The sequence below is a fragment of the Argopecten irradians genome, chromosome 8, assembly GCF_041381155.1.
Source record: "Argopecten irradians isolate NY chromosome 8, Ai_NY, whole genome shotgun sequence".
In the NCBI taxonomy this organism is placed as follows: Eukaryota; Metazoa; Mollusca; class Bivalvia; order Pectinida; family Pectinidae; genus Argopecten; species Argopecten irradians.
The window spans coordinates 10,245,905-10,270,574 of record NC_091141.1 but is presented as its reverse complement, the minus strand read 5'-3'; the positions used below and the strand labels follow the sequence as shown (position 1 = coordinate 10,270,574).

General features: G+C 35.0%; 1 protein-coding gene across 1 annotated transcript in view; it reads left to right on the top strand.

Annotated features, from left to right (window-relative positions):
* LOC138329310 (rho GTPase-activating protein 190-like) overlaps positions 1-23,001 on the top strand; it is a 52,082-nt gene extending 29,081 nt beyond the window's left edge. Inside the window, 13 exon segments of the mRNA XM_069276213.1 lie at positions 2,574-2,656; positions 3,017-3,112; positions 5,268-5,367; positions 7,043-7,249; positions 7,766-7,945; positions 8,310-8,362; positions 8,714-8,872; positions 15,088-15,256; positions 17,053-17,130; positions 18,922-19,050; positions 19,662-19,688; positions 21,242-21,341; positions 21,598-23,001. Of these exon segments, the coding sequence (XP_069132314.1) occupies positions 2,574-2,656; positions 3,017-3,112; positions 5,268-5,367; positions 7,043-7,249; positions 7,766-7,945; positions 8,310-8,362; positions 8,714-8,872; positions 15,088-15,256; positions 17,053-17,130; positions 18,922-19,050; positions 19,662-19,688; positions 21,242-21,341; positions 21,598-21,787 (1,571 nt within the window). The 3' untranslated portion in view covers positions 21,788-23,001.
* The last annotated feature ends 1,669 nt before the right edge of the window (positions 23,002-24,670 follow it).

Genomic DNA, 24,670 nt, shown 5'->3' with positions numbered 1-24,670 from the left:
GATATAGTTTTATTATTAATTTAAAATTGCAACAATCTCTTCAAAACAAGAAAAGAAAGAAAAAATACCAGAGAAAATGAAAATATATTTTTCATTGTCGTAGATTTTATGTGAATAATGTCATTCTACATGACGGTTGTGTTGTATAAGATAGTAGCAAGAGGTGAGATCAGGGAGAGGTGACACTATATACTCGAAGATTGATGTTAACACTTGCAGCCTGGCCCTGTATTGCTGAGTGGCTGGGCGCGATTGTGTTGTTATCGTTGCATTAACTGCATTGTGTTGTGCCGTTAAACCTGGCTTTTAGTGTTTAAGTATTGCATGCTTCTGTCTGACTAGAGAAACATCCTAAACAGCATCAATAAAAAATCATCTAAGGAAAAAACAGTACCTACATTAGCAACCACCTCTGTATAAAGACCACCTGCTTAATAAGACCACTTTTTTGTGGTCAAAAATGACCAATGATCAATTTGACCAGTGTAGAAAGACCACATGACTATCAAAACCATTTTGTTTTTGTCCGTTGGGTGGTCTGTAGATAGTGGATAAAGTCATAAAAAAGATAATGTGCATAGTTAGATATCGGAAGAAAAAGAAGATAGAGTGATAAAGAATTATTTTCATTAGAACAGATATGAAAATCCTTAGCTGATTGGCTGATTCCAGTCGTTTTGACTTTCAGCAAATTAAGTGGTATATGTAATTCCATATATATATAATTTTCACAAAAAGTAAATTTCCGCCTTTGTTAAGATTTTCCATTTTCATCTCTGTTAGAGGAATATATTGTTACAGTTGACTGTTGTTATCGTATGTCCTTTATGTGTTGTATCACACAAATGCATGCCTAACCAAATTTAACTTGAATTTTTTTCTGCAGCGTCTAGATCTATTGATCAATGAAGTTGTTATGTTTTATTTCTGTGTCAATTCATAGTTGCGAAAATGCTTATTTCTTCACAGTTTCTAAGTGAATTATCCACACTTGTACATTTATTCATCTTTTTTATTATGATATGCACTATATATAGCCTCTGTTTATCATCCCCAATCGGTATGCTAGTTGTCCATCTGTTGTGTTTGTAAGGTTATCAGGTAATGTTTCTTCATTGAAGTCTTTTCTTCTCTTCTGTATAAATATCTGACCATACTATTTAATAATCATTTAATACATTCCATTTGATATATATTGGTTGTCTCATTAAATATTTGCGTGATCTTTCCATTTATTTGACCTTCCTGACATGATTATGTGGCATTACCATAATTAGATATATATTCAAGTGACCTTTTTATTTATTTGACCTTTCTTACATGATCCCCATTAAATATTCATGTAACCTTTCCAGTATATTATCACATGACTTTTCTATTGAATAAAATACTTATATTTCTGTAATAATTCTATATTTAATTATGCCATTTGAATTTTGTCCCTGTATATTTCTCCTTTCACTGATGATAATGCATCTGTTATTATCAAAGCGTAATGATGTATGTATGGCACTGTTTTCTGCACTCTCTAAACATATTTTCTTTTGATACATGAGCTAGTAACATGGTCTGAAGTATTACCTTGACCTAAAAACTAAGCTGTGACCTTGACCTAATTACCACTCTATTTCCATCACAAGTCTTGGGCATGCATTTGAAAACATTTCTTCTCGTTAAGCTGATGTCATTATCATTATTTCCATTTAAAGTTTATATGTATATTTTTCCAATCAGGTTGATTTCGTTTTAACTGTAGTCTTTAAAACTGATTTAGAATACAATTATCACCATGAGAGTCTAGTTCACATTGTCCAATCAGCATCCTGAATTTATTTCACATTGTCCAACCAATTATCACCATGAGAGTCTAGTTCACATTGTCCAATCAGCATCCTGAATTTATTTCACATTGTCCAACCAGCATCCTGAATTTGCTATTTGTCTAACGGTACGGTAAAATAGGCTATTCACACAATGCTGATGTTTTAGAGGCAGCTTTCACAGACATTGTATGATGATAGACCAGCATAAACACATGATTATAACAGATACTTTATATGACTATTTAACACTTGCTTTAGATAACATTTAATTATTTCCTAGTTTAATATTTGGATACATAGTACTTTAAACATTATTATACCTGTTAAAGTAGTTGCATATCTGCTTCATTATACCAGTATCATTATACATGTACCTATTACAATTGAGATACCTGCAATATTACCTGTAAATTTCACCTGTAAATGTTGTCTGCACAAATGAGGTATGTTAGCTGTTGAAATTATCAAACATATGATTAAGTTAGTAGAACGTTTTATTTCAAAGGACCAGATAACTAACGGTAGGTATATATGGCCGTTATCAGCTTCCTTATGTTCAGGATGTCTGAGATCTAAAGAGACGTGACTCCTGTATGTGGTGTTAGCTATCCTTTTGGTTGTCTGTCCTTGTAGCTTATAAAGTACTAGCTGTTGGCTAGCTAGTTCTCCCATCATGCCTTGTATGTGCTGAGGTGATGAAGCACTGAGAAAGTTGAAATTATTTTAATTTTTCTCCTGTCCATTTTCCAGGACGTGCAGATGATGAATCAAGAAGAAGTTCAGAAGAAACTATCTGGAGGGAAAATGAACTGTATCACTCAAGAAATCCACAGGTAAGGTTGAGGATAAATAGCATAGGATATTTACTCATGGAGTCCATAAAACCACAGTTTCTTCATTAAATTATAGCTGTAAACTTATTTTATGTACTGTAAATGTAATTATCTTAAGGCAGTCAAATTTCAGCACAAATGCAAAAAAAAACCTATAAATAATGATTTACAAGTGTAAATATAGATTAGCACAACTCTTTGGTTCAATACCTGAAATACACTTAAAATGGTAACACAGTGTGCCCAACCTTGAAAAACTGTTGAAAAGTCACCAGTACTTCAGAAGAATAGTAATATGTAACATTATCTTAATTACACAATGCTGTCTTCACACACTGAATTCCCTAATTGTTTTTACAGTTTGGTGCGAGAGGAAAGCCGTCCAAGAGTACTATACAGGCCCCATTGGCCTTACCAGAACACATAGAGATCTCATCTGATTATGCTACAGTCAAGGTATACCACATCTAATCTCAAGCCTATACGGCTTTAAAACGATATTAAGAAAAGCAATACTCTCCCTTTACTACTGTCAAGGTATACCATGTTCAAGCTCAAGCCTAAATACACATTGATAGGGAAAATGATTCTTTTGTCTTTGTTATTTATACGTTGACCATAGAGAGAAAGATGAAATCTGGCATACTGACAGATAAATTCAACATACATATTTCTTTTTCGTGCACCATTAAAAAAACCAGTCGTCTACTGACGTGCTCCCGTGCACGTGGCTGTCCCTTTGATCAATCAGTCAGTTAGGTATAATTGACAGACATGGAAGTGTATGCCCCTCCCCCATTACTATAGGAAAATATCAGTGGCTGGCTAGCTCTAACCACACGTGTCAGTAATACAGGTGATTGACAAGGCGGCGTGGTTTCTGAACCGACCGGTGACCCAGCTATTTAGAATTTTTTTAGACATGTTTCTAAAATAAATCGCATTTTGTATGATTTCTTTAAATCATGGTTCACCAGAAAATGTACTAGATTCTACTAGAATTTGTGTTTAGACTACAGATAGATATGTCATACAATATGTAATTACTACCAAGCACTGACGGCTGCGATGTCTGAAAAGCTACCGTAAGGAAAAGAAATCTTCCTTGTAATTCATAGAATAACTCCTTACATCCACAGCATTAATAACAATATATCATGTAAGTTTATCATTAGTGTATGTTTTTTCGGTACAAAATTTCCCCGGCACGAAAATTCTCCGGTACAAAAATTCTCGTATTTGTCGACAGATCCTGATGCGATAAACTGTTTTTCTCTATCTTTTGACATCCGCATCTCATTAATCTGGTTTATTCGCTCATTTGCTGTATGTCTTACAGTTTGTGTATAGTTCAATTATTCGTAGTCTTGTTTTTATGTCAGTTCGTCGTCCGTTGGAGTAGAGTTTACCGCGAACATGTGAGTGTCAGCAACGCGTTTGTATTGCGATGATCTATATTTAAACTATGCGGTGATGGGCTAGTACACCACTTTCCCGCGCAGTGCTCAAGCTACCTGTATCAGCCGCACTGATCACGGCGCGGCTGGACAAGTATGTTTGTCAACGCTATTGTGTTCCGCGCGGTAAAATGGTAACACAGTGTGCCCAACCTAGAAAAACTGTTAAAAAGTCACCAGTATTTCAGAGAAACGGTAATAACATTGTCTTAATTACACAATGCTGTCTTCACACACTGAATTCAATGTGATTATCTTTACAGTTTGGTGCCGAGAGGAAAGCCGTCCAAGAGTACTATACAGGCCCCATTGGCCTTACCAGAACACATAGAGATCTCATCTGATTATGCTACAGTCAAGGTATACCACATCTAATCTCAAGCTTAAATATACGGCTTTTAAAAGATAATAAGAAAAACAATACTCTCCCTATACTACTGTCAAGGTATACCACATCTAATCTCAAGCTTAAATATACGGCTTTAAAACGATAATAAGAAAAACAATACTCTCCCTTTACTACTGTCAAGGTATACCATGTTCAAGCTCAAGCCTAAATACACATTGATAGGGAAAATGATTCTTTTGTCTTTGTTATTTATACGTTGACCATAGAGAGAAAGATGAAATCTGGCATACTGACAGATGAGTCAATCTCTGGTTTTTAGTCTTTGTATAGTACAGAGTTAACTTCCTTGCGTGTAGGTAACTCAGTTCTTTTATTTGAAAAGTATGATGTTATGTTTGCAAACATATACCTACATACTAGAGTAGATAACTCTGTAATACAGAATAACCTATACTGTATCTCCTCATGATAGTTCTATAACACCCTGCTCCATATCACACTTCCAAGATATTTATCAATTTGAATTTTATCTGGTTTACAGACATCGAATCTTCCATATGTCTTAGATATCACCCACAATAAATGTGTAGAGAAAACATATCACAAGCATAATAAGTGCTCTAGGGATATTTTACTTCCTTGTGTTAAATGATAGCAAAATACTTCATATAACTATTTCAAATTTTCATTGAAGGTAATACCAGTGATTTCATATTTAAATTTTCAGAAAAGTATATTCAGTGATAACTTTTCAATGGCTCGTAAGTTTTCAAGTTATTGACAGTTGTTGACCTTGACCTTACAGGATGTTGTGAGTTCACCGACCCCAGAATCCGACTACGCTTCTGTGAATGATGCTCTTCCTGATGGAATGCTCCAGAGGGTTAGGTCACAGCAACGCAAAAGTACGCCTCATACTCACAATAGTGTATTGATAAGTAAACTGAGTAGATTATCAGTTACTGGTAAGTCTTGTCAATCTGATGGAATGCTCCAGAGGGTTAGGTCACAGCAACGCAAAAGTACCTCATACTCACAATAGTGTATTGATAAGTAAACTGAGTACATTATCAGTTACTGGTAAGTCTTGTCAATCTGATGGAATGCTTCAGAGGGTTAGGTCACAGCAACGCAAAAGTATGCCTCATACTCACAATAGTGTATTGATAAGTAAACTGAGTAGATTATCAGTTACTGGTAAGTCTTGTCAATCTGATGGAATGCTCCAGAGGGTTAGGTCACAGCAACGCAAAAGTATGCCTCATACTCACAATAGTGTATTGATAAGTAAACTGAGTAGATTATCAGTTACTCGTAAGTCTTGTCAATCTGATGGAATGCTCCAGAGGGTTAGGTCACAGCAACGCAAAAGTATGCCTCATACTCACAATAGTGTATTGATAAGTAAACTGAGTAGATTATCAGTTACTGGTAAGTCTTGTCAATCTGATGGAATGCCCCAGAGGGTTAGGTCACAGCAACGCAAAAGTGCGCCTCATACTCACAATAGTGTGTATTGATAAGTAAACTGAGTAGATTATCAGTTACTCGTAAGTCTTGTCAATCTGATGGAATGCTCCAGAGGGTTAGGTCACAGCAACGCAAAAGTATGCCTCATACTCACAATAGTGTATTGATAAGTAAACTGAGTAGATTATCAGTTACTCGTAAGTCTTGTCAATCTGATGGAATGCTCCAGAGGGTTAGGTCACAGCAACGCAAAAGTATGCCTCATACTCACAATAGTGTATTGATAAGTAAACTGAGTATATTATCAGTTACTCATAAGTCTTGTCAATCTGATTTTAATACAGTACTGTACTGTGTATGTTGGTAAAATTCTGGGGGATTCCCTAAGCTTGTTGGTAATTAATGGGTTAAAATGGACTTCAGTAACCAAAAATTGAATTTCAGTGCCATTTGATTTGCTGTACAAAGGATACCATAGTAAAGGTTAATTAATTCTCTCAGTTTTCTAAATAAGTTGGCTCATTAATATGTTTGGAGGCACTATAGTCATAATGGTTAAATTCAAGTAACAAAGTATCTAAGGGGAGATAATCTTGTGTCATAAGAAGCTCTGTAAGCCTTACAATATCTTACAGACTTGAAACTAGTCTAAGGTCCATTGTAATTATTTTGTTTTTATTTGATAAGACATATGTATACTACTGCACAATGCTTTTAACATTTAACTAAAGTCTTTGTAAAGATGTAATTTTCTTGTTTTATCCAATAGAAGCTTTGTGCCATAGAGGGAAACAAAATTTGAAGAATATGATATGTCGGTTTCTATATAGCAAAAATGATGTGGGTAAAGAACAATTTACCATTCATTAGTCCCACCTTCAGGTGATTATAACATCTTATTTTGACGTGATTTTTGTGACGTCACAATCACCAGATGGTGGGACTAATCGACGGAAAATTGGACTTCCCTCTCTTCTTTTTGGTATCTTGAAACTCCCGTACTGAAGTGAATGAATAGTTTTCATGAGCAATTCAAAATCTTACTGTATGAGATGAATCGACAAACTTCTTCTTGACCTTTGTAATTATAGAATATTTTTATTTTATTAGAAGGTAATACAGACTCTGAAGATTCCGAGTTCAGTTCCTTAGAGCGGGAGAGAGAGAAGAGCTTATACACTAAGTGTAACAGAAAGCCTACCCCACACAAAAAGAAGACCAAATCCAAACCACAGCCTGTCCGCGCAGATCCAATCAACTCATCGTCAGACCTGGCCAATCAGTTTCGTCATCTGAGGATACGTGATCATGGTCGAGGTTCGTTTTGAGATTTGAAATGAATATTTGTCTTTTCATTTTTATGGAGGAAAACGTTTGGGTCTTAATAGTTCTTTGATGTTTATATAGCTATTCTTTATTCCAGTCATGAGCTTTGAAAAATAAATTAATATTTGATTTAATTATATATTCAATCTTGTGTTTATATATAGAGATAAATATGATTCTATAGATAAACGGTAAACATTTAAATTTTGTATCAAAAGTGTTCGAACGTGAATAATTCATGAGTAATTGTTTGAAACTTACATATCAATTCAGCATTGCCATGCAAGAAGATCCCTCAAACGCTAATTTGTGTATTTGCAAATGTATTGAAAAACATAAAGATGCGAAATATTGTATACGCGAAACTAGTTGGAAGTTGTTTATGGTAGACGGTTCTGGTAGTAAAATCATGAAATCCATCATAGGCAAAGTTCATTCAACAAGAAATTTAACAAATTGATGACACAGCCAAATGTATATTAAGGTTAACTTTATGTGTATTTACAGAGCCGAGTAATTCACCATCTGATGGAAGTGAAGGGACTGGTGATGAACTACATCTAGTCCGCAAAGAGAAGAAACCACTGAAGAATAAAAAGCGTCGACCACCGGGAGGGAGTGAGAGCAGTGGACAAGCGTTCAGTCCTCAGCTATCAGATAGTGATAACCTAGCCGGGTCTCCACCTAGTACGTAACTTCAGTTTACTGATTCTGTAACAATAAACACGTAATCCAACAATAAACACGTAATCAATTAATAATGGACCTATAATGGTTATTAAAGGATGACAAACCTCTGAAGGTATTGAAAAGCATCTTAGGTAATGATAGATACTGTTCCAAAATTATCTGAGAGTCTACAATGGCTGAATGGTTAAGATGTCATAATATTTTATCTTTTGTCTTCCACCTCTGGGTTATGCGTTTGAACCCATGCAGGCCAGTTATACAACATACTGACTTTAAATTGCTCATTTTTTGGTGGTATCATAAAATATTTGTCAGTCTTTTTGCCATTATTTTGTTTTAAGACTGACATTTTTTCTTGCAGGTCATTACAGAGATCTTGGATATGGAGAGAGGGAATTTGCCACCTTACCTAGGGTAAGTTTTACTGTTTTTCTGTTCAGGAATCAAAGTCGTCTAAAGGACATAACTGTTCATGTTTTAAGCTGTTGGCCCAGTTATTGAAATTTCATTTTACTTGATGAATTAAATATTGTACCGTAAATATAACTTTGTTATATCTATGAATCTAAGTTCATGAATTTTTAGACATCTTTGCGTATTTTTGTTGGCAATATAAGTTGATTATACCTTGTATGCGAAATGTAATCTAATCAAGACAAATACTTTTGTGTTCAAGTAAACATAGCCAGTTTTGTCCCAGTAACATAATTACAGATCATAAAATGGGCAAGCAAGAATTATAAAAACAATATGACCTTTTTACAGCAACATCATTTTGGGGGCTTGATGGCCACAAGTATGGACAGTGCCGACCTTGACCTCAATGATAGTGGTAGTTGGGCCTCCAGAATGAAAACATCCAAAAAACATCGTAAAGAACAGCAGAAAATTAAGGAGGATGAAAAACGACGGAAAAAGGAGGAGGTAAGTTACATAAGCCTTCAACTAATATTTGCTGTTGTAGTTGTGTGTGTGAGCTGATGACACTTCTTCCACACTGTGATCAACTGTGATCAACTGTTGTGATCAACTGTGATCAGCTGTGATCAGCTGTGATCAACTGTGATCAGCTGTGAAACTGATCAGTGACAATTATTAAAGATGCTCCACCGCTGACAAATGGTATTTTTTCACTATCTAAAACAGGAGCAGACGATTTAGTATTTTACTTCGGTTACAAAAAATACTTACTTTACGCCATTATCACCATTGAAAAGTTTGAGCTTTTAATTTCACTTCAAATTAAAAGTATGAAAAATAATTAATTGCATCCCGAAAAAAATCTACGTGGCACTTTATATCCTATATGAAATGAAGTACTGATTGCTCATGCACCAAAGACAAAAAACAATTTAATTTTTATTATTTTCTGTGTTAATTAGACATATAAATACACAATTAAACACAAATTATTGTTCAAATGATGAATATTTTTTATGCTCTGTTGGCGGTGGAGCATCTTTAACAAATTGAGTGTAAAGCGGACTTACTCCAGATGGAAGACAGACCAGTGATGACGTGTTAGAAATTCAGTGCAAAGTAGATTAAGTTATTCAATGCTGAAGACAGATCAATGAAATTCATCTTTTTGGAAAAAAATCATGAGTCAATCAGGGCAGGGACCTGTCACTGTTAGTAAAAGCAGTGATGAAATATTTGTTAATTTGAATGGAAATTACAGGTGTTATCCTCCAGAGAGATTTCTATGAAACTTGGTGGCAATTATCCTTATACAGCGTAGATGTGCGTAATTTATATCAAACAAGATATATACCCCCACCCTTTTCAGAGTTATTCCCATTTATTAGATAGTCTGACCCGAAGGGTTAGGATGACCTCTAGTCATCATGTTTCTTCTCCAGTTCTACCTGTGCAATTTAGCTGAAACTTGCCTGAATTGATCCTGACATGGTCCCAACAAAGTATTATTATTTTTCAGGTCGATTCCAAAATTCAAGATGGCCACCACAGTCGCCATCTTGAAAAGACATTTTGAATTTCTTCTTTAGTTGTAGCAGTATGATTTGGCTGAAGCTTGCTGAAATAACCTTACAGGATCTTGATAAAGCGTTTTTGCATTTTTGGTTGATCCCAAATCTAAGATTGCCAGCAAGACACCATATCTTATTCATTTCCTAAACAACCATTGCATATATGTCAGATGACCGCTAAGGCCCTTTGTCCTCTTGTTACAAAAAGTGGGAGAGGGTATAAGTTGGATGACATTTCTAGTTAAATTATAAGGTTTGATTTGGTTTCATATTGTTTAACATGCCATGTAAGGCAAAAAAAAGAACATCTCACTATTACCTGATGTATTTTGGTTTGCAAATGTGTTTTGTCAGTAAGAGCATTTCTTCTTTTGTGAAATTTCTTTTCAGAAAGCTGTTGAGGCAAAAGTATTTTTACTTAGCATATGTTTCATTTAATTTTGTTGTCCTTTTATTGGCCTAAGTTTTGAACTGGGCATTTATCTTGATCTACTATGATCTACCGTGCAGAGATTTAGATTTTGATAAGATGAATTGTGATGGTCATGTATGACTTTGAACAGAATTGAAAGTGATTTTAATGTAGGCTTAATTGATCATGATATATATTTGCTTGATTTTATCAAAGATAAATAATACCATGATACAGAGAACTAAACATCAGTTTCTCTTTAGGGATGATTTAAAAATTATAGTAACAGTATCGGTTAGTTTGATTCAACATTGTGTGTTACCGTAGCTACCCTAATCCCCTATAGGGTATCCTGGTAGATGCTGGTGGCTTTTACTCAGCTTGTCTTGGCTATAGACATTGTGTTAATTGCCATTCTATACCAGTCATCAATCTATTCAATGCATGTTGTGCTCCTGTCATGAATCGCGCTCTCTAGTGCTATCCATGTCTGCCCCATCCAGTTACATCCTTATCTGGGATCATTTGGAGGTGATCAATGGTTTGCAGACATTTTCAGTTTTCAAGATATTTCTTATTGTTTAATGGAATTATTTGATATGAAGTATTCTGAATAAAAAGGCTTAAACTTAAACCACTTGTGTTTGGAGACTTGAATTATCAAAATTTTTGCCCAGGTTTTGTACCAAACTCGTATCAACTGGTTTAAGTTTATTAAAACGTATATGGCAAACTGAGCATCTAGCAAGTATCCTTTGGTGAAGAATAGCTAACATCTGATGTCAATCTTGGTAGCATTGTAAAATTTATGAGCTGTTAATTTGCACCCTTTCTCTAAGAGCACAATGATAGTTTGACATTAGCAATGTTGTATGGCTTGTGCAGTCTGTCATCCTTGTCAACTTTCTCATTTAAACAACTTTCTGAACCAGAATAAACAACTTTCTGAACCACATATTGATTAAAATTAAGCCTCTGACATTCTGGTGGAAGGGCTACCAAATGCAAGTTTGTTCAAATGAATAACCTTGAACTTCAGTCAAGGTCACATGGTCAAACAGGCTAAACCTCTTTGATATCCTGTTAACTGGCCTAAAGCATATACAATATGACTTACCACTAAGTACATTTATGAAGCTTGTAATTGAAGTAGGCATATTGGTGCCTTGCTAACTGGAAGTCAATACAGCCCCTATGGACCTCTTGTGTATTTCATTCGATCTATAAATAATTGTTTTATGACTAGGTACATAGGTAAACAATGTATTGTCATTATTGTCTATCAAACCAGCATGGCTATTTCTCGATTTACATGTATATAGTGGTGTTACATGGTGTCCAGCGGCCTAAATCAATACTGTGTTATCTTTGATGCAGGGCTCGTGTATTCTTAAGGACCAATACCTGACTTTGATCACCTACAAACAAACGCTGGCATTTAAATAAATCTTAGAGAGCTATTGCCTGTCAACTGTACATCAACAAATTCAATTGATTAGAATTTCAACTTGTAGGAATATGAACTCATATTTTGATTGAATTAAAGGCTTAATCTAAGTATTCAATAAAAACAAATGTACATCATTAACATTCACAACATGTGAAGGTAAGAGCATATGTTTTCTAGTCGCCATGGGTAACCAGATTGACCTACATTTACGATCCTAGTCACCCAGCAGCTTGTAGGTACGATATAGATGGTCGAACCTGTTAACACCTGTGGGACTACCCGTCGTCTGCTAGATCTTGTATTCAGTATAAAATACTATGTATTGAAATACCGTATATAGTATGACTTCCGGATTACCAGAGGGAATATAACAGTACACCAGTGAAATGATCTCAATTCATAAATGTGTTTGTGAGGGATTTCAATGGAAGTTGTACTGTGGATTTAAATATCTATTCACCACGGTCTCATCAGTTGTCAGTGGTAATAATAGACATGTGTAACTTTTAGGACTTCTACGGGTGTATCTATTATAGGTGTCTGTGTTGTTAGAACTTAAACTTATTACAGCCATCAAAAATGGTCATAGAGTTTTGTCAGTGATGTGAAAATGACAAGATCAATCCCTCATTGTTTTCATCAAATGGGGGTATGCGATATTACCAACGGTGTTAATTAATTGAAATGTTGGTATTGTATCCGGCTTCTAATAATTAATTAATCTACTGCTAGCTAGCTCATCAAAGCTTCATCAATGCATCAACATTTGATTACTTCTGAAGTTTTCCATTGGAAAACATTATAGGAATTAGGAAAATAATCTGATTGTGCGATTGGGGGAACTGTTCTATCTCTTTATAAAAATTACTTTCAAAAATTGAAGTTAGGAATCTAGATATCTTTTCTCTAGAGTTGTAGATAAAACTGACTTCCTTAATGGCTATCTTGGTGACAACAAATGATTAATTAGATTATGGGTATTCAGTATTATAAGGATGGAAAGGAAATTTAGTTATATCTTCTGAGAACTATTGTAATTGATGATAGTTAGTTTATAGCTACAGGTCATGTATAAGTCACAGTGGAGTATATGGTAGTGATATATGGTACCTTGATAAATGTTATTCCTACTTGGTTGTATATAGAGTATGTACATGACAGAAACGGCCTGGGTTCTGAAATATCATTAAGTTGTTAGAAATGTACTTATCTTGTGTTTACAAAGCTTTTGACATGTACATGTACATGTACCTGTATTCATTGATATTGAAGTGTTAGGCGCGGTCTGAGAACTTATTACCTGTAGATATCAATTTAGTGATCTCACAGATTTAGGTTTATATGTTGTACAAAGTTGATATAGGGTTTTGTTAGAGTAAGAATAAATCATGCTAGATCAAAATGAAACACGTTTAAAATTTGACAAATTCTTTTAAAGATTTTAAACTGTCAGTGCTTTAGTTAGGTTTGCTTGACTACCTTTACCTGGTTGGATGTCATCGAGTAACGTTTAACAATATTAAAGGAATTTCTGGCACAGTCCCATCAACAATGTCAATACCTATATAGAGAATTTAATCCTTACCCTAACATTAAGACTAGGTTGTGATACTACCATCATTCTAATTGTATTGTCTTTTGTGACAATATTATCATCAAATAGCTAGCATACTTTCATAAAAAGACAGAAATTCTTATTAGGTTGCTTGAGCAGTAATTGACTCTGGGAAGATAGATAAAAAAACTGATTGGTTAGCTAACAGAGGAATAAGATATAAAAAAAAATGTATAGGGCTTTGTGATAGTTTAGCTCTAGGGTACTGAGGAATTAGGGTAAATGAAAAAAATTGATTTGTTGACTTTCTTCCTAAGAATCTCTGATTGGTTATCTGACTAGGTTATATGACCAATGAAAACTTCTGAACGACTTGCTTACTAGAGAGTATGGGAAATAAAAAAAAACCTATCAAATTATGTAGCCTGTGTACTGAGTAATGGAAATTTCATAAATAAGTACTAGACCCTCTAGTCTGTCACAAAAATTAAAAAAAAACCCAAATCATTCTTTAAAGAATCATAATTTCTCCAATAATACACAGTGTTGTGTGGTGTGTGTGATCTAAGCTTGATCAGCATAGATAGATAAAAAGGTGACCCTAGATTTTTTTTTTATTTCTTAATCACAAAATTCTATATACACAATATGTATACATTAAATCTACCACAAGTTATTCAAGTTGAAATGCATAACAATAGATTTACATAACCCCTTGAAGGTGAAATTGTGATAACATTACTCAGGAAGAAGAGGGATTTCTACATAAGAGGCTTAAAATATTGACTCAAAGCTTAATTAAGTTATTCTGATATTGTTGAATAGTCTCTAACCTTGCTAGTTTTTCCATTGTTGAGTTAAATGTCCAATATATATAGGTGTACAAAGTCTTGTATTAAAGGTATAATGTCAGTGTTTCCACTACGAAATGTTGTAGTAATCTTCTGTTAAGCAGTTAAAGCTTCGGCCAGGTTGAAATCTCTCCATGTTTTAATCATCCAGGACACAGTCAGGACAATGTAGAACAGTTTGCAATCGCCATTTTTTGTCCATGTTCTCTGGCTAAATTTGAGGAGTATATATACTGGTCCTATGGATAACTGGTGATCTGAGGATGTTAATGTTGGTTGTAATGGAGAATGCATGATTGGTGAATCTGTATCTATGACGACCGCTACCTGGTAACATTATGGGGTGTAGTGCCTCTGTACATGTGATGCCTTACTCCACCATCAAGAAGCCGAGAACAGCAGATAGCATGGTGGAGACAGAGGAGGTACATACTCTGATACAACATCAAACAAAATCTTAATACAGATTTGATATTTTATTTTTGACTGATTTAGGTATTTACACACCTGCAGGCCTAGAAACAAAACCAAAAAATGTTTGGATTATATTTATGTTTATCTGCACAAGAATGGTTGTAAGGTTATTTATCTTTGTTCATGGGTAAACTTGAATGTTTTGTCTTCTTTTTTTTTCTCACTCTTCCATGAAATACCAATGTAGTTTGAGGATGATTACCTGGTATGAACAGTGTACTATGAACTTTGTGAAATTCATGAGTGAATAATAAGCTCTTACCAAAAGATATAGTTTACTGCCTGATAGCTGCATGTTTTACTGTGATGTCTTAGTTGGTTCAATGTAGGCAGCAATGGAATTCATCATCTGAACTATGTTGTAGTGTACAAATGTTTAATCTCAGTGACATCTTTAATGTTGTAGGAAAGGAAGCAGAAAGAACAGCAGAAGATGCAAAAGAAAAAGAAAAAAGACAGTCGGGGTGCAGGGATGTCTGAAAGTGGGTGTAAACTACAGGAATTTCCAATGTCGTCTGCCAACCCCTCTCTCCCCCAGTTTGTGGAGACCTGTGTGGAATATATAGATGCAGAAGGTAAATTTTAAACAACTACATGTAGTTTAAATCTAAACCTGTTTTTGTAACCGTCCCTCTATTAGCCAGTTATTCTTGAATGTTGATGTTGTGGATTTTATCAAACTGATCAATTGCATCTTATAGATTTTTATCTTGATCTAATTAATGTTCAAGAGTGTCCAATGTGAATTTTTTTTTTCAACAGTATATCTTCGAGCTAATTGTCAAGTTCTTATAACAAAGTTCATATTGTCCAGAGTCATTGCAGTATTCTATATTTCCTTTTGATAAAATCATCCCTATAACATTATGACATAGCTGTGAATTTAATTTTTGGTTCAAGCTCAGTAATTGAAATGACACACACACATCATGTAGCAGATTACCGGTAACCTTTTTATGATCCACATTGAAATCTTATTCTATCAACCTTATTTCCAGTGAAAATTGGTCGTAAGTACTATATGCTATAACTAGAGTTGAGTTTCAATTGAGTTCCAAACAAACAGCTTACATTTAAACGCATGTAAATTTGTTTGTGCTGCTGTGAGCAAAGACACAGGCCCTGTGTGCCTTTTGTTACCGCTGTGCATCACAACACATTTTCATGCCCAGGTCATTTGGATGTTTCATTACTACATCATGGCATATTTCATTATGATCAAATGATTATGATACCTTCTATATTGTGAAAGGCTATTTTAATTCTGTGACATGATATTAACATTATCATTTCTTCATCTTGCTGCCGATAACGGAAGCTGGTCACATCATCATTTCTAATTATAAGACGTCATCATGTGACTTAATTGTGTTAAGTAGAGTCACAAGTTTGTATCAGAAACACTCTTGAATAATATTTCATCCTTTTAAAAAAATTGTATATACCAACATTTTTACCCCAATTTGTTTTGCTGTGTCATATATATGATCCTTACACGGGTGGTGAGATTTAATTTGTCTGTGTTTTTAATTTAATGGACAAGGCAGACAGGTGACCTTATATCTATCACCACGCACCATGTGATACACGATAACGTTTGTAAGGGACTATTATCTCCAGTGTTGATGGAACGTAGCCCTTTGTAATCTGCCTGTTGAAATCAAATGACATTAGTGCAGGATATCATCATTTGACGTCATTCCATCACCACAAGAGAAACAATAGTCCCGCACAAACAATATTGGGTATCACGTGGTATGTGAATGATTCCCATTGTTTCAACCCTTATACCTTAACAGTATAAAATTTAAATTGTTTTTCTTTAGAAATATCTTTAACTGTTGATAACCAACTAGAAGTAGAGATTCAGAACTTTTCTGGGTACATTTTCTGTTTGATAGAAAGTCATTTCTTTCACGATTCTCTTTTAAAATCATGATAACTAAGTCTGAATTTTCTTATCTTGTTTTTGAATTTCAATATTTTCTACATAATTAAAGTGATGAAAAACTTCTGCTCTTTCTATTCTGAAGGGTACATTTGTCCTTTGATATGCATTGATTTTGGTGGCTATGTATTTATTTTTAGATGTTAATTGTTAATTAATTAGAATATCCCCCTCGTCTTGTCAATAGTACTGAAGATTGTCATATGCTACTGATGAAAGTATTTTTAAGTTACATTGTAGATCATTGAATTTAACAATTTTACGTTATAAGTAAAAACAATAATTCTTAATACTATGAAATCTATTTCGATCTAAGCTGCTAAAAGTCTGGCATGAAAACTACATGTACATCAGCTGTTTGTGATCAATGTGTGCCATAGGGTTTCTATTCAAGGGAGATAACTAATTATATTTGTGTTACAGGAATGCATACTGAGGGTATTTATCGTATACCTGGTAATAAACAAAATGTAGATCTACTCAATTCCAAACTCCACGAAGGTAAGCTACCATCTACAAGTTTGTAAGATGGAATAACAGAATTACTTTATGTTTATCTAGAATAATTGTTGTATGTTCGGGGTTTAAGCAGAAACAAACTTGTAAGAAACTGGGTCCAGTTTCATGAACATTCCTTAACTTTAAGGAATTCATTTAACTGAAAATTCTCAATAGGAAAGCATAACAGATTTTAAGGAAGGCTCCTTAAATTATTTTTTTTCCTGTACTTCTCTAATGCTTTCCTGAGAGAAATTTGAAGTTAAGGAATGTTTGTGAACTAGGCTCTGATATAATTTCATAAATATTGATTGCTATTCACAATCATCAATGCAATTTAACAGAAGTTGTTTTTTTAATGATAATGACATAGAGTTCTGAATGGAATGTAACTAAATTTGGCCACAAACATCCTTGGGGAGGGGAACAGAACTTGTATAAATTTTGGCTCTAACCCCCCCGGGGCGAGAGGGGCGGGGCCCCAATAGGGGTAATAAAGGTAAATCCTTTAAATCGCTTCTCGTCATAGAGCTTTGAATGGAATGTAACCAAATTTGGCCACAAACATCCTTTGGGGAAGGGAAACAGAACTTGTTTAAATTTTGGCTCTGGTCCCCTGGGGGCAGGAGGGGCGGGGCCCAATAGGGGAAATAGAGGTAAATCCTTTAAATCTCTACTGTCCTAGAGCTCTACATGAATTGTAACCAAATTTGGCCACAAAACATCCTTGGGGTAAGGGGAACAGAACTTGTATAAATTTTGGCTCTGGTCCCCGGGGGCAGGAGGGGCAGGGCCCAATAGGGGTAATAGAGGTAAATCCTTTAAATCGCTACTAGTCATAGAGTTCTGAATGGAATGTAACCAAATTTGGCCACAAGCATCCTTTGGGGAAGGGGAACAGAACTTGTATAAATTTTGGCTCTGACCCCCCGGGGGCAGGAGGGGCGGGGTCCAATAGGGGAAATAGAGGTAAATCCTTTAAATCACTACTATAGTCATAGAGTTCTGCATGGATTGTAACCAAATTTTCCACAAACATCATTGGAGGAAGGGGAACAGAACTTGTATAAATTTTGACTCTGGCCCCCCCAAGGGCAGGACGGGTGAGGCCCAATAGGGGAAATAGAGGTAATAACCTATCCTAATGATAATGCTTGGATTGTACATTTGCCATAAACATCCTTGAAGGGGCTTAGATTAATAGATTTGAGAATAAAAATTCCTTCAGAAAAGAACTGAACCTTATTCAATTACAAACCTAGCTTAACGAATGATAATGACATTTAGATTAAACAGAAAAAAGAAATTTTCAAAAAAGACGATTTGTTTATTGATTCACATGGTGATATTTCTAGGAACAAGGAAACAAACAAATAAATAAACAAACAAACAAACATAAAAATAAACAAAAAAATCCATTTTTTATAGCATTTTCAGCTGTAATGTTTGTTGTTACTTTTCAAAACCAACCCTTTTTCTAATCCGGATTCCTGTGTTTTCTAATGTACTTCTATGACATTGCCTTCTTAATTTGTAGTAATTAAAACCTGTACAATCAAACCTGATTTTTTGTCAAAATATTCCGGTCTTGGTGGCATTCGGTTTAAACAAGTTTAATGACCATGATAGCCTTAATTGATGTGAAATGAAATTAACTCATCCACCCCTGAAATTTCATAATGTACTGGTCTAGTCTTTGATTTAGAAGACTCTAAATGTGTCATCAGGGGAGAATGAGATAAACAGTATTTACCTTAGATATTCTGGAAGTAAAGAGCGATCTTTGTTTTGTAGATCCTAGTCATGATATAAAAAGCCTGGAGATCCAAGTCAATGCTGTCGCTACTGTGCTGAAAAACTTCTTCAATGAGACGGAGCCTCTGATTCCCTCATATCTATATGATGAACTTCTCGAAGCTGCAGGTTTGTATTTCAGTGATAAAGATGGATTTAGTCACGAAAAGTTATTACAGGCACCAACCTTGTATACAAGCAAAATGTTATTACAAATTAGTGAAAATATTGCACTCTGTTTTGCTACGTTTTAAGATAGAAAAACTTACCCAGATAAAATGTATACACAGTCTTACCCAGATAAAAAGTATACACAGTCTTGAAAAGAACAAAAAGAACATCCCCCCAAAAAAAAAGGAAAAAAAAATCTCCCACAGTGTACCAACTATTGCAGTGAGGAGATAAAACCACAGGATAAGTTACCTCCCTTTTAACATAGCCTCTTTTGGTTTGAATATTATTAACATGGATAGTTTATCATCATTATATCCTAAAAATAAAACCATATCATGGCTATAATTTTTATGTTTTGCAACACATAGAAGAATGACGTGAAAATGTTCACCACAAATTTTCTGTATAAATATTATTAAATGAAAGCACCATCGGGTGATAAGAATTAAACAGAGGGGAAAATTTTATAGACGTCCTGTATAAATACAATGCAAGATTTAGCACCAATTTTCTTATGTAAGAGTTGCTTACCTCTGTTAAACTGTTGTGATTTTTGGCTTTGGCAGAGAAATATGAGGACGACCCAAAAGAAGGTAACCAATCACTGTGGTGTATTATATACCACTCATTGTGTTTTAAGTCTCACCGAGTCACGCTGGTCCTTCTATGTCACTTCACTGTACTACAATCAAGTTTTCTCTGTGTCATGCTACACAGTGAACATAATGTACGTATGGTGCTGTGTCTAGAGGAAGTGAGAGGGCAAAGGGAGACAACTCTTGGCTTCCTTGTTTGATTCTCTGCACCCTTTAAGTTTGTGTTAGCCTGAAATTGTGCCGTGCTCTTCATTAACATTGTAACCTATCAGTGTCTAGTTCTTCAGGACTTTCATAATTGGATTTCTTAGTGTGCTTTGACTTAGGAGTAATTAATATTCACCAAAATATTAATTATTGTCTCGTTTATAAAAGGAAATCAGAGTTAAATAAAAAGTAGAAGTCTGTTATGTCTAATTAATTACTCATAAATCTTTATATGATCAGTGATATAACAATAGAATCAGCACAATATTTCTATACTGTTTGATATCATTTAATGAGTTTTCGCATCTTTTTGGTTTCTCTTGGATATTATGGAAAAAAAGCTTTAAGCATGATTCACTTTTCCTTTGTAAATTCTTTTTTTCCCACTGGATATATGCACTGGATATATCTGAGCTTCTCTCTGAATACATGTACATTTATAGGTTTGTGGTGATGATGTGCTAATTTAATTTAAAACACCTAACTGACTGAAAAATGAAACTTAGTCAATGCTAATAATGTATTAATATAAAGCAAAATAAATAATAAAGTTGTTGATATTGAAGAAATATACAAAAATAATTCAATTTGTATCTTAAAAAAATATTTTAATGCATAGTGCAGTTGTGTCACCATCTTTATCTTTGAATCTATCACTATCTTCTTAAAGAGTGTAACAAATCCTCAGAAGCATGAATTTAGTTATGTAACCAGAATTTTCTTCATAGATGATATAAGATAAAAAATATTCTATAAATCCATTGATGATTATGAAACATGAGATTCATCCAAAAATGAGCTGAAGAGGACTGAGTCATTTGAAGACAGCCTCCCGTGTTGTACTAACTGTATGTGACTTATGCGTTTTAGTAGAATGGGTGTGTTTTTAGGGCTACTCTGAATATTCATTCTTTACTTTCTATATACTTATAATTGTTAGACTGGATCTGAATGTTCAGTTTGTAGTCCTCTAAAAAAAGAAATGAAATCACCGCTTGAAATTCTTCTGAAAAAGGGAAACAATTAAATTGAGATTTCCTGAAATAGAAGAAAAAGCATCATATTCTTTGGAGATACTATTATTCTCAAAATGTTTTTAAGATGACGTTGCCGATGTGCAACTTGGTTAAGGGCAAATTTAGATTTAAGTTGGTGTTGTGGTAAAATGATGCATCTTAAGAGTTACTTTTGTGTGGGAGAAGATTTCCTTGTAGCTGAACTAAATCATATTTCTACAGCTCTTTCATAAACTACAAGAGGCTAAAAGATAAATGTGTAGAGAGCTTTATTCAGCGGCCAGCTGTGGTTTGACAGTCATTACATTTTGTTTCCTTTTGTTTCAGAAATGCCAACGGGAAGACTTCTGGCGCTGAGAGGGGTTCTAAAGAAGCTGCATCCTGTTAATTTTGAAGTATTAAAATACTTCATTACACATCTGAATAGGTATGTTTCAATTGGGTTGGAATTGAGATCAAAATTTTTTTATCAGTCACCAGTTAAGTTTATCACAGTCTCTTTTAAGAGTGGCAATTCTTTTCATAAGATTTTGCATTTTATCAATCTTTAAAAGGTAAACTTTGCAATTATGTTTGCAATTATTGATATTCATTCTGTATGAATTTGGATTTAACTTTCATGGTTTAAAAAAACTCAATCTGTGCTGCAATGCTAATACATATTTGAAATTCTTGTGTTTCAGAGTGAGTCACCACAAAGAAACACATAACATGGATACAGGAAACCTGGCGCGGTGCTTATGGCCTACCATTCTTCGCATAGACTTTATGTCATATGACAAAATGACAACAGGCACCAAACTGCCTATGGAGATAATACAGACAATGATAGAGCAATGTGGATTCTTCTTCCATGGCGAGGACGAAGTTTGACAGGGAACATGCCACTACTTAGCTCTACACAGGAAGTGAGACAGGGAGTAATCAGTATTTATGTGTTACACGAGAAAAGCAAAGGGAGACGTCATTTCACTTGAAAGTTGCAGAATGACAGTAAATTTGTGTGTGACACAAGATTGAGAGAGTTAATGTAAACTGGTTAGTGTAAACAGTTGAAAACCAACCAAAGGGAGATAACCTAGTCACGTTTTGTACCTGTTGGTATTTTAATGTGTGTTTATGTCGTGTGTAACTGGTCCTTTGAAAAAGCACTGACCAGTCTGTTTGACCAGTTGGTGGAGTCACCGGTCAAGAAGTAATGTCCTCTGTCGGTGTTTCGTGCAGTTGTTGCCAAAAATCCATTCCAATCCAAGTAAAACTGGAGATGGATGACATCACTATGTATGGTGATTGCAAACTCGGAGCACTATTATGTATACTCATAGAGGACAGATATATATCTACACTTAATTATCCAGAGTACTGGCAGAGCACAAACATTACTACCTTTGACCATGGATATACTGACTCCAAATCAGTGATTTTAATTTATGAATTTGTGAAAACAAAAGAGTCATTACCATTGTTTATATTTAAAGATTGTGTGAAGCTGAATGTGTGTTTCGGGGGTGCGCTCTGCTAGATGTACCTTTCTGTGAAGTTAGCATTCGCTGTGAATTGTAAGTAATATGTCGCAAAACCATGTCTGTTTGAATCATAAGATATCTTTCAATAGTCGTAAATATTATAAGTAATTAACATGCTTTTGAAAATTTGCTCGTGTGCTGTAATGTTTAATATTCTGTTTTAATTTAACTATTGTCAAGGGAAGCAACTCTTGCAGAATGTGAAGTTTGAACTATTTATGAATATATAATGTATTGTAATGCAATGTATTAGATAATTTGACTGCACTAAGTGATTGACCATGGAAATATCTGACACCAAAGATTCATTTTATAATGACTGTTCACATCATCAACTTCAGTCTTACTGGTATGCCATGTAGTTTTGTATATGTTAATTAGAAATTAGAGAATGTTCATTAGCTTTGTCATAGCAGTGCTGTGTTCTCAAAAGAAAAAGACAACATGCACGTATTCTGTTCATGAATTAAATCTTATCTCTCAGATTTTATTTCCTGCCATACCTAGAACATGAAAAGTAGACTGATTTTTTGGGGAAAATAATGAAATATTCAAATCAAATATTTTTTGTTTTCTTTTTGCTATGTTAATACGGAAAGTATTTTGTACATGCTTTCATTCTTTTGTAACATTAAGGAATATAAGGATACTTATATAATATTGAGTCCACCGAGGTTTACTGCCTAGAAAAATGCTTGAATTATTAAGATTAAGTCTTTTTCATGGATTAATGATATATAATATTAATGAGCTCCAAATTGTATCAGCAGGTCACAATATAAATGTGTAAAGAATCTTAATATTATCAGATTTTAAAAATTCTTAATATTATCAAGTTTATAAAATTTCTGAATATTATGAGAAACAATCTCTATTATCTTACTGGTGTCCAGTATTCTGCCTGGTCAAGAGTGGTCAAGTGGATCAGGGTGCCTGGCAGCTAGTCATTTTATTGTAGTGTGTTCCCTGACCACTGGTCAGAAATGGCCTGATTTCTATATGTGATGTATTAATGGCTTGGGTGTGATTAATTTATATATGAAAGAACACTCCATGTTTCTGGCAAATGTACGATATCATGAAATGATGGGGTTTGGGATTTGGGTCTGTGTCATGGCGTGTTGTGATCAGGCTCCTAAATGACCATGTGTTGTGATCCTGATTAGGGCCTACATGACTTTTGTGAATACTAGATCAGGGCCACTGATGTGTATACTAGATCAGGGCCAACATGACTTGTGTATACTTGATCAGGGCCTACATTACCTTTTTAATTTGTTGTCATTCTGGTAAGGACCTACATGACTGTTGTGTATGCTTAGTCAGGGCCGACATGACTATGTTGCATGTACTTGATCAGGACCTACAAGACTATGTTGTGTGAACCTAATCAGGGCCTACGTGATCATATACTGTGATCCTGGTCAGGGCCTACATGACTATGTTGTGTGTACCTAATCAGGGCCTACATGATCATATGCTGTGATCGTGGTCAGGGCCTACATGATCATGTGCTGTGAACCTAATCAGGGCCTACGTGATCATATACTGTGATCCTGGTCAGGGCCTACATGACTATGTTGTGTGTACCTAATCAGGGCCTACATGATCATATGCTGTGATCGTGGTCAGGGCCTACATGATCATGTGCTGTGATCCTGGTCAGGGCCTACGTGATCATATACTGTGATCCTGGTCAGGGCCTACATGACTATTTTGTGTGTACCTAATCAGGGCTTACATGATCATATGCTGTGATCCTGGTCAGGGCCTACATGATCATGTGCTGTGATCCTGGTCAGGGCCTACGTGATCATATGCTGTGATCCTGGTCAGGGCCTACGTGATCATATGCTATGATCCTGGTCAGGGCCTACATGATCATGTGCTGTGATCCTGGTCAGGGCCTACATGATCATGTGTGTGATCCTGGTCAGGGCCTACATGATCATGTGTGTGTCCTGGTCAGGGCCTACATGATCATATGCTGTGATCCTGGTCAGGGCCTACGTGATCATGTGCTGTGATCCTGGTCAGGGCCTACATGATCATGTGCTGTGATCCTGGTCAGGGCCTACATGATCATGTGCTGTGATCCTGGTCAGGGCCTACATGATCATTGCTGTGATCCTGGTCAGGGCCTACATGACTATGTTCTGTGTACCTAATCAGGGCCTACATGATCATGTGCTGTGATCCTGGTCAGGGCCTACATGATCATGTGCTGTGA